The following is a 10,487-nucleotide window of genomic DNA, read 5'->3' on the forward strand; positions in this document are numbered from 1 at the left end:
CAATCAGAAAGTAAAAAAAAAAAAATGAACAAAACCACCCATTTATATGTATATTTCAATTCGCCTCCTTTTCTTTTTTTCCCATCAGAGATGAAAGAGCATCTAAGAGGGTCCATTTGAACAATAAGGCTAATTTTTATTGGTTACCCCTTTGTCCTTATAGTCCTCTGTTTAAGATGAGAAATAGTGTTTTAAACACCCTCCAAAACCCACATCAGTGCAGGTTTAAGCAACAGAGTCCCTCCCCAGTGAAGGTGTGGCCAGGAAAGTGGAAAAAGTTAGTCTAAGGAGTAGGCTCAGTACTTCCTAAGCTGTCTCAAGCTTTCTTTTTTTTTTAAGCAAATGATTATTTGAAGAACACAGCCCACATTTTGGAGTAGAATCCTTCAAAACAAAGATAAAACAAACAAACTCAAGATATTGAAGAAGCACATATCTTGTAAGAAACTAAATTCTTCTGCTCAGGTTGGAAAAACAAGATGGCTGACTACTTATTTTAAAAATATCAGAAGACAAGATCGGCCAAAAACAGAGAAAAAAAAAATCCCCATAAAAGTCTTGGTTTCCATTACCTATATTTGTATAAAAGCTATGTGTTGTTTTAACCAAACATCTGGTCTTTGTCCCTCATGTAGAGAATTCTGAGTTTTCTTGACACTTTGGCAAGAGGTACCACAAACCCCTGCCAGGCTAGTAAAAATCACACATTTTTCCTGCAAGGGAAAAAATGTCACTAAAAGTGAAACATTAAAAAACATAAAAGCTCGACTTGGAAAGCCTTGCTGCGGAGATTCTGCTTCCTAATCAGCCTTGCACAATTGCCTTAACTTCTTTTTTAAACAGTACCACACCATATCATTTGAAAGATCTAATACTAATACTTCAAGTTTATTCAATATATTGTTCTAAAAAATGTCCTTCAGATAAAGGGACCTTGCCATTTAATCACTTTCTAGAATAAATCATGTGAATTAATTTTTATAAATATTTAATGTCTATTCTTATACTGTACAAATTGACTCTTTAAGTTATTTCAACCAGAATTGAATTTCAACTGCTTTTGCTACATAAAGGAATAATCTTCGTCTCACATTCACATTGGCACCTTCCAAGGCCCTGACGTTGTAATCTGTCATAGTAAAAAGCACAGAAGTAAATACAACCCTGCTACGAAAATATGACAAGCTCATTATAACCAGCCACTCATAAATCTTGAAACAAAGGCACCACCACATATTTTTTTAAAAAATAATAATTTTATGTAATTTGCATAGGGATATTTTTGTTTGGAACCAAGGCAGGTATTTCTTTCTCTTTGCACACATAATACTGAAATAAATTATTCAGAAATACCACTACCTACCTCTAAAGAGGGCCAGAAATTGGTTAACAAATGGTTGCAAAATACTCTGTAAACATAAAATGCAAAATAAGACTATAATGGGCATCAGTTCTTCTGCACAGCATAAAAACTGGATTATGCTTAGAGAGAAAGGAAGGAACAAACTGGAAAAAGGCAAGTGTCTGGGAAGTAAATGGCTGGGTTGAGGGTAAGGAGAAGGGCTCTGTAATGAGGTTCCTCTGGATATTAAAATTCATCACCTCTTTGATAGATCTTGCCATGGCCTCAGGAAGACCTTCTATATAAAGATTTAAATAAAAACATACAGCCCATGGCACAAAAACAGGCTCTTACTTGAAATGTTTTACTTGGGGTTCAGATAAACAAGAGCCTTACAAAGACCTAAACCCAGTCAGGTTGGCTCAGCTCCTGACTGGCGGAAATGGTTTGTCCTCCACTTGGCTGCCTGACAGAGGGGCTTTCCTGACGGCCCAGTTGTAAAGAATCTGCCTGAAATGCAGGAGACAGATGCAGTTCCAATCTCTGTGTCTGGAAGATCCCCTGGGGAAGGGAATGGCAACCTACACCAGCACGCATGCACGAACTGCCTACCAGAGGTTAGGATGCAGCTAGTGGGTATAGACAAATACTGTGCAATCAGAATACTCTCTCCTGTGCTCAGCCAATGGGCCTAAGAAGTCTCCCTAGCGAGAAGCCCTGAAGCATCGTCAGGAAGTTCTACTCGGGGCAGTGCAGTCCCCTTTCCTGGCCTTCCTGGTGTTGGTGCTCATCAACGTGGCAGGATCCATCAGGATATATTTAACTTCCCGAACTAAACGCTCCACTACAACAGAATAAACCTAAACTCACCTTCAACCTACCTATGCCTGACTATCCACGTAAAGGTCTCTGTGAAAGTCTTCGATGTAAATCCTCAACAAGGCAAGGTGAAGATGTTATGATTTCAGAATAAGCACAAATTTAAGGTCTAAAAATGTGTATAAGTCTCAGTAAAGAGAAAATTCTGCTCGGTGGCCAAAACTGGAAAAAATAATTACCACGCAACTTCCGTTTTAACTCCTATTTCCAATACTAATGAAACATTTACTCATTTACTTAGAAATAAAATTTCCTGAGCATCTGTGAGATAAACAAAAATACCCCTATGATCTGTACAAGCAAGGTCCTGCCCTCACACAATTTCAGAGGAGTGGAAGAGGAAACAAGGGAACAGGATGAGTCAATGGGAAGAGGCATGATGGAAGAACGAAAGCCATTGATTGGAGTGTGAAGTCAGAAGGGACTTCCCGTGACACAGGATGCCTCAGCTGGAACCCAAACCATGAATCAGTGTAAGGATAGAGGGAAGTGGGTGCATTGCCCATGCACAGGAAAACCATGGGCAGAGGCCTAGAGGCAAGAGAAAGCTCACCTCTTTGGAAGAACAGAAAGAAGTCTGTCATAAGACAGAGTTGCTAGGAATTTATTGAGAGTGCTGGAGAAATAAGCAGGAAACAGATCCTAAAAAGTGGACATAGGGATTCCACTGAAAGGTATTAAGGATAGGGAAACCACTGAAAGGTATTAAGGAAGATATCATAAATATACTGTATTTTATAAAAAAATTTTCTGAGTGTATGGTGGAGCAAGAACTGGAGAGGATCAAGACAAAGGTCTAGACAAAAGAAAATGAACTGAGTTAAAAACAACACAGACGGAGAGAAGTGAACAGAGGTAAGAGCTATTTAGAAGTCAGAGGAAAACAAACTTGACTGGGCAGACCGCATAGGGAGTAAGTGTTCAGACAGCTTGGGTTCAAATCCTGGATATTCCACTTATAGGGAAAGTTACTTCCTCTTTCTGCATCTTAGCTTCCCTTTCATAGAGGATGAACAATGATGGTACCTGCTTGTGGAGTTACTATGAAGGATAAACAAACTAATTCACAAAGTGCTGTACTTTAATAGGACAGTTCCTGGCACATGACTAGTAAGTGGCCAAAGATATAGACCATTATTATTGAGTGCAATAGCTCAAAACTAGAAACAATGCAATTGTTCATTAACTATAGAATATGATGCAGAAGAAAAGAGGAGGAAGTAGCCAAGGATCTCACAAAGGATTTTGACTTGGATAAATGGCTGGATGACTGTACCCGTTATTTATTTACTGCCTCTCAGCTCCTGATCCACCCTTTGTTTCTTCACTGATAATGGAGATGGACCCAGTCGGCATTTCCCCTTGGCAGCTGGCACAGTGCTTTCCCAGTGGAAGGCACTCGAGAGATACTGCAGGAGGAAGGATTTCTCTTCCTGGTTCCGGTTTGCTTCTTTGAGGTCCTACACATGGACTGTGCCAGAAATCCGTGCAACAGACATCCATTAGCATTCACCCCCATCAAACTGCAGAAGCAGATTCTATGTGAGTCTCAGAAATGTCAGCACTGGCCCATCTGCACCACAGAAGGGGGTCTCACACCTGTGATGGACAACCGCTGGCCCGCGGTGACCCAGCAGACGCTTCTCCACCATGCACACCTTCTCCCAGTACAGCCTGAATTTCAGTTTGTCCTCTCCTTGGATCTTTTCCCTTGGCCCTCATGTATTCCTTATCCCTTTAGAGTTAATCTCCTGGTACAATTAATAATTCCTTATATGAACCATTTCCTATTCAAATTACTGTGTGCTTTCTGCCTTCTGATCAGACCCTGACCAATACTGTAACTATTCAGTGAAACGGAAAACAGGAGGAGAGACAGGTTATTGAACAGATAAATTCCATTTTGGACATACTGGACTTGAGATGCTTGTGGGAATCCCAACAGCACTGTCTGGTAGGAAGCTGAGTATCTGGGGTTTCCAAAGCTTAGGAGAAGTGTCCAGGATGAAGAGAGACATTTAGAAGGGAGTAGCCTTAAGGTCTCTAAAGTCTTAGTAAATGAAGCATGTGTGTAAATATCACATGTCGGGGAGACAGATTTTATTCTGTATGCTTGTGTGTCTCATTAAGAATCCCTAACTGTGATATGTATATGGCAGCACGTTTCATCAAAAGATTTATGGTCATTTTGTACTGTGTATGTTAGGCAATGTTGTTTTATATCTGTTAACATTTTCCAAGCTAACAGAAGATGTAGCTGCAAAGAGCCAAGCCCTATATTAATAAGATTAGAACTCTAATTACACTCCAAACTTGGAAGTTTAAAATCTGGTTGAGACTAGTGGGTAATTAATCATATCAGCTACTCTGGATACTGACTTCAGCCAGAAAAATCAGTGGATGTGCCAAAACCCCAAAGAGCAGCACTGAAAACTGGTGAACTGCTCAAGGCTGAAACAACTACAAGACAAGCATGTTTCGAAAGACCCAGGCTGGTTCATTCCGCCTTTTCCAGGGTCAGAGCTCAGCCGACACAACTTGTTCCTTGCTTCACCCACTTAAAAGTTTGGAGCTACTGACCACAAAAAAAAAAAAAAAAAAAAGGGAGTTACATCAGCAGTTTACAAAGGAACAATTTGGAAGAGAAATGTATAAAATCCTCAGGGAAATTAAACCCAATAATCCAATAACAGCATTACAAAATTAACATTAGACTATGAATTGAATTAATTGCCTCCTACTGTGGGGATTCTTGGCTACCCACAGTCTGAAACAAATGAGACCAATGATCAACTGCCATAAGAGAGACCAGAGGAAAGTATAGTCTTGGGGTACCCAAGAGTGTGTCGCAGAATTGTTCTTCAACTTTCTGATTTATCCTGGTGATCTTTAGTACGGAAAAAGGTCTTCACCTCTGCCCATCTCATACCTCAGATTACAGTAGGTGAGCGAGAGAAGCTAAGGGCACTTTTTTTGGTTGCACTGGGTCTTCTCTGAGGAGTGGGGGCTACTCTTTATTACGTTGCACAGGCTTCTCATCGTGGTGGCTTCTCTTGTCGAGGAACGTAGGCTCTAGGTGTGCAGCCTCAGTCGTTGCGGCACACAGCCTTAGTAGTTGTGGCACAAAGGCTTATTTGCCCCCGACTTCCCCGGCCCGCCCCCCACCCCCAGCATGTGGAATCCTCCCAGACCAGGGATTGAACTCATGTTCCCTGCATTGGCAGGCGGATTCCCATTCATTGTGCCACCAGGGAAGTCCCAAGATAGTACAATTCTTGACATAAAAGGTGCATTTTTATGACTTGCTTTTTTGGGAATTCACCTTTAAGTGCCTATATCTAGAAGTAGCTGGAGCGTTAGAAATAGATCACCCTTAAGGTCTTTTTCTCCTAAGAGGGCTAAGTGGACAGGGGGAACAGGTAATGATTTCTCTAGAATCTAGGCAGGAATATAGGCAGTCCGGTGATAAGGCAGACCTTTAAGAATACCAGTCAGCTGTTCTGAAAGACTTGCTTTGGCATTTCAGTAAATAAGCGTTTATTTTTGTAAATTCTTTTCTTATGCCATGATGTCAGTGAGCCTGCGGCAGGGCAAGATTACCTAAACAATATAGGTCAGGGAACAACAAATTAGCATGTGTGTGATTTACCAGTCCTCTGCCAGCACTCTCTAAGGGGTTTGAGGTGGAAGGTAGGATGTGGCATCATCATAGAAATAAAATCCTGGTGATTTACACAGTTTTGCCAAATAAGGCCCTCGGGGCAGATGCAAAAGGCCTTGAACTGCCTCCAGCCTCTCCCGAGACAGCCAGTTTGTCAAAATGCCTATTGCTTGGTCTTATGCACACCCTTCAGGTTACAGCTGACATTTACTCCTGAAGCTTTTTAATAACAAAGCAGCATTTTACAAAAAGTTAATTAATGGCATTTTATTTCAGTCTTATGTGATTTGGAATTCTTTTCACACTCTTAATTTTGTCTGACATTTTGAAAATACTATGCCTAACTCTTGTGTGAATAAAAAATTTTTTTCAAACATAGCTAACACATATTGAACACTTTTCCTTTCTCCCAAGAATTGACGCAAACACCAAAGACAAAATACTTCTTTTTTGAGCTCAGAGAAATGAAGCATTCAGTTTGCTTGGAATCTTAATGATGATGGCCCCAAACTTATCTAATTAAATACTCCTTCATGATGAAGGAAATTATTTTCAAAGTTAATGAATTTGCAAGCAGAAATGTTGCTGTCTTCCTAGAATGAATTACCAACATTCCTTACATACATATTTCAGTTAAACACTAATTAATGTTGGTGTTTAAAACACGTGGGATTGATTTCCCAATGAAAGCAAACTTTGTTTTTAGACAGTATAAAAAGACCACAATTTCCTTTTGTATAGACATCAGGCTGCACATATAAACAATTCTAGATTTTGGACAAAATGGAAATTATTTCATTAAAACGATTCATTTTATTGATGTTAGCCACTTCAAGCTTGTTAACATCAAACATCTTCTGTACAGATGAATCAAGGATGCCCAATCTTTACAGCAAAAAGAATTATGACAAATATTCCAAGGTAAGTTTTTTAACTCTGTCTAAAATGACTAGCATTCACCATTGAATATTTGTTCTGAGTCTAGTGCTTTTGTAAAGAATAAGGAATAAGTTTGTGGTTTGCTTTTTGTCACACTTCAGCCCATCCAGGGCAGTGTATTGATGCAACTTGTATTTGGTAGCAAAACTGCACAAAGCCTGGTCTCATGACCGTTTTAGTGCAGAGTATGATACTTAGCAAGAATAAGGCGCATTAATAATTGTCAGTTGACTCAGAAGTGCACAGTTGAAGTAAAGAATTGCAGAAATAAGTACTGGTTACATTTCAGCTGAACATTTAAATTATATTTCTGTATCTAAGAAAAATGTTTACTCCTAGATGGTGGGATTCCACTTTTTAAAATTTTCTTCTCTATGCCTTTATGTAAATTCTCACATTTGCTAAAACAAGTAGGTATTATTTTGTACAATAAGAAAAGTTACTTTAAAATCTTCATATGGACAAACTTTCATGGCAAAACTAAATCTAATTAAATATTCACTATATTTTAAATGGTTCCTTTAAAGTTGGTATGGTCATGCTGTAGTAATCCACAAACCAGTCAGTGTTTTACTAATGTAATTTACATACTAATAAAATATAATCAGTTTCTTGAAACATGCTTTTAGGTAAAAAAGCAGTCTCTGCCAATTGTACCCCAGAACTTGGCTAGCATGCACGCCCACCACTTTGACTTTTAAAGAGGAGGGAAATAAGAGACATGGAAAGGCAGTGGAAAGTGTCTCTAAATGCAATATATAAAAACATGTGAAATATTTTATAAACAAAATGAAGCAAAAACTGGAGGAGGGATAGTTAGGGAGTTTTGGATTGACATGTACACACTGCTATATCTAAAATGGATAACCAACAAGGACCCACTGTACAGCACAGGGAACTCGGCTCAATATTATGTAACGATCTAAATGGGAAAAGAATTTCAAAAAGAACAGATACATGTATATGTATAACTGAATCACTTTGCTGTACACCTGAAACTGTCACAACATTGTTAACCAACTATACTCCAATAGAAAACAAAAAGTTTAAAAAAAATAACCACAGTAAATTAAACTTTCACTTCATTTCAATACTTCATTATGTTCCTGCTCCTCAAATACATTGCTGCATTCACTATATATATTAATATTTTGTAGTTGTCTTATAATAGTCCAGGGATGGAGAAACTAGATTGCTTTGAGAAGCTTAATATAAAGTATCTATTTTAAAAATTCTGTACATGAAAGCACAAACTTTGTTCACAGCTTTAACATTTCTACGAATTAAAGTCTGGATTTAACATAATTTAATAATTTAAACTATTGCTTACACACTAAAAAATTATTTAATGGTTATTTCTAATTATAGCCTAGAGGAGATCTAGGCTGGGAGAAAGAAAGAAGTCTTACTTTTGAAGAAGTAAAAGATTGGGGTCCAAAAATTAAGATGAATACACCTGCAGTCAACAAAATGCCACCCTCTGCAGCCAACCTGCCACTGAGATTTGGGAGGAACATGGAAGAAGAAAGGAGCACTAGGGTGATGGCCCACCTGCCTCTGAGACTCGGAAAAAATAGAGAGGACAGCCTTTCCAGACGGGTCCCAAATCTGCCCCAAAGGTTTGGAAGAACGATAACAGCCAAAAGCATCACCAAGACCCTGAGTAATTTGCTCCAGAAGTCCATGAATTCACCATCTACCAATGGGCTACTTTACTCCATGACCTGCCAGCCCCAAGAAATCCAGAATCCTGGTCAAAAGAACCTAAGGTAAATATTCGAATGCCAATTAAATGCACATGCAGTTAGCAGAGCTAGTCCAGAAACTTTTAAACCGCTTACATTTTTTCAAAAGAAGTTTCTAAGAGTTTTTAAGTTTCTTAGGACTTCCTTGGTAGTCCAGTGGTTAAGAATCCACCTTCCAATGCAGGGGATGAAGGTTCCATCCCATCTTCACTAAGATCCCACGTGCCACAGGGCAAGTAAGCCCATGCACCGCAATTACTGAACCTGCCTGCTCTAGATCCCATGCTCCCCTTGTCTTGAGCTACAACTAGAGAAAGCCTGCATGCTGCAATAAAGACCCAGCACAGCTAAAAAGTTTTAAAAAGAGAGAGAGAGAAGAAAAAAGCTAAGTTTGTAAGAAGGAAAAGGCACAGGGAAATGAACACCTATAAATTGAGAGGTCAGTTCCTATAGCTCATATGGTAAAGAATCTGCCTGCAATACAGGAAACCAGGGTTCAATCCCTGGGTCAGGAAGACCCCCAGGAGAAGGAAATGGAAAGCCACTCCAGTATTCTTGCCTGGAGAATCCCAGGGCTAAAGTCCATGGGGTCACAAAGAGTTGGACACGACAAAGAGACTAACACATACACACACATACACACACTGATATTAAGTCATGAGTTAGCTTCCCCTAAACCACATATGGGTATCCCTCACATTTCTCTACAGCCACACTCTAAGAAATAACAGGCAATGATAGAATGAGGAATTCATGCCTATGAGGTATCATCCAACATTTGACTTCTCTAACATGAAAGCTCCCCATGAGGGAGTTGTCTGCAAGTACAAAGGACACTATTTCAAAAACCCAGGTTTCAAATTCAGATCTTCCTCAACTTTAAATCAAAATTTCTTTTTCCAGAATCTCATGTTATAAATAATTCCTGTTATTATAATCATTCTTTGTATTGATATGTATTTATTGAATATCTACGAGTACAAATCCTAGTATAAGCTACTACAATAAGTTCAAAAATTTAATAAGCTACCTACATATTATTTTTTAGTAAAGCAAATGTTAAGAAAATTTTTATATAAAACAGAACATGACTCTACCAGTAGAGTTTGGCAATGAATCAGATGTCGGGAGTAGGGTGGCAATGAGGAAGAGAGATAAGTCCATGGTAAGTTTATCATTCTAAGTGCCCATTACAAATTCAGGATCCCATCAATGTCTCACTCATTTCAAGTGCAGCACAATTCAACTCAGGTATAATTAGGCAATTAGGATCATGGCCTGCATTTGTATGTTTTCACATGCTATTGTTGTGATGGATGAGAACATTTTGCACTGCTTACATTTTAGGAGACTGGGATTCCAGAAAATAGATGATGCAGAATTGAAACAAGAAAAATAAGAAATCCGGAGCCTGTCCCTAAAGACGACTTAAAGCTGTACCCTGTAATCTGCAAAGAAATCTATGGTGAAGACAAAGAATGAAGTCACTGTTCTCTTGTAATAATATATGATTCACAGCAATTTTTCCTTCTTAGTACAGCTAATATCTTGAAAGTTAAAAAATGTAAAAAACACTGTAATGTAAAGATGAAATAATTTTGTCTAAATAAAAAGAGCATTGCATACACTTAAGAAGCCTTTGGTAATGGGGAGAAGAGAAGAGGAGAGAGAGACTGACTTAAGCCACAATACCATCTTATGAATACAGTTACCCTTAAGTAAAAATTTAAACAGAGGAGCAGCCTGGCAAATTTTACAATGAATATTAAATAATTTAAAGGGAATAACATGTTTGACAATTAAATGAACATGAATAATAAACCATTTCCCAATATTTTTATACACCTACTTTTTCATTGTATCAGCTGTTAGTAAATACATGATAGATTGAAAATCTTTTTTAAAAACAGATAAAAGAAAA

At 38.5% G+C, this 10,487-nt stretch overlaps 1 protein-coding gene across 1 annotated transcript; it reads left to right on the plus strand.

The window, feature by feature from the left end:
* Positions 1-6,624: 6,624 nt before the first annotated feature.
* Positions 6,625-10,193, plus strand: NPVF (neuropeptide VF precursor). The gene is made up of 3 exons (XM_040259757.1): positions 6,625-6,803; positions 8,190-8,590; positions 9,914-10,193. The coding sequence occupies exons 1-3, from the start codon at positions 6,666-6,668 to the stop codon at positions 9,963-9,965; spliced, it is 591 nt and encodes a 196-aa protein (XP_040115691.1). The 5' UTR covers positions 6,625-6,665; the 3' UTR covers positions 9,966-10,193.
* Positions 10,194-10,487: the final 294 nt, after the last annotated feature.

Source organism: Oryx dammah, unplaced genomic scaffold (assembly GCF_014754425.2).
Source record: "Oryx dammah isolate SB20612 unplaced genomic scaffold, SCBI_Odam_1.1 HiC_scaffold_18, whole genome shotgun sequence".
Taxonomy (NCBI): Eukaryota; Metazoa; Chordata; class Mammalia; order Artiodactyla; family Bovidae; genus Oryx; species Oryx dammah.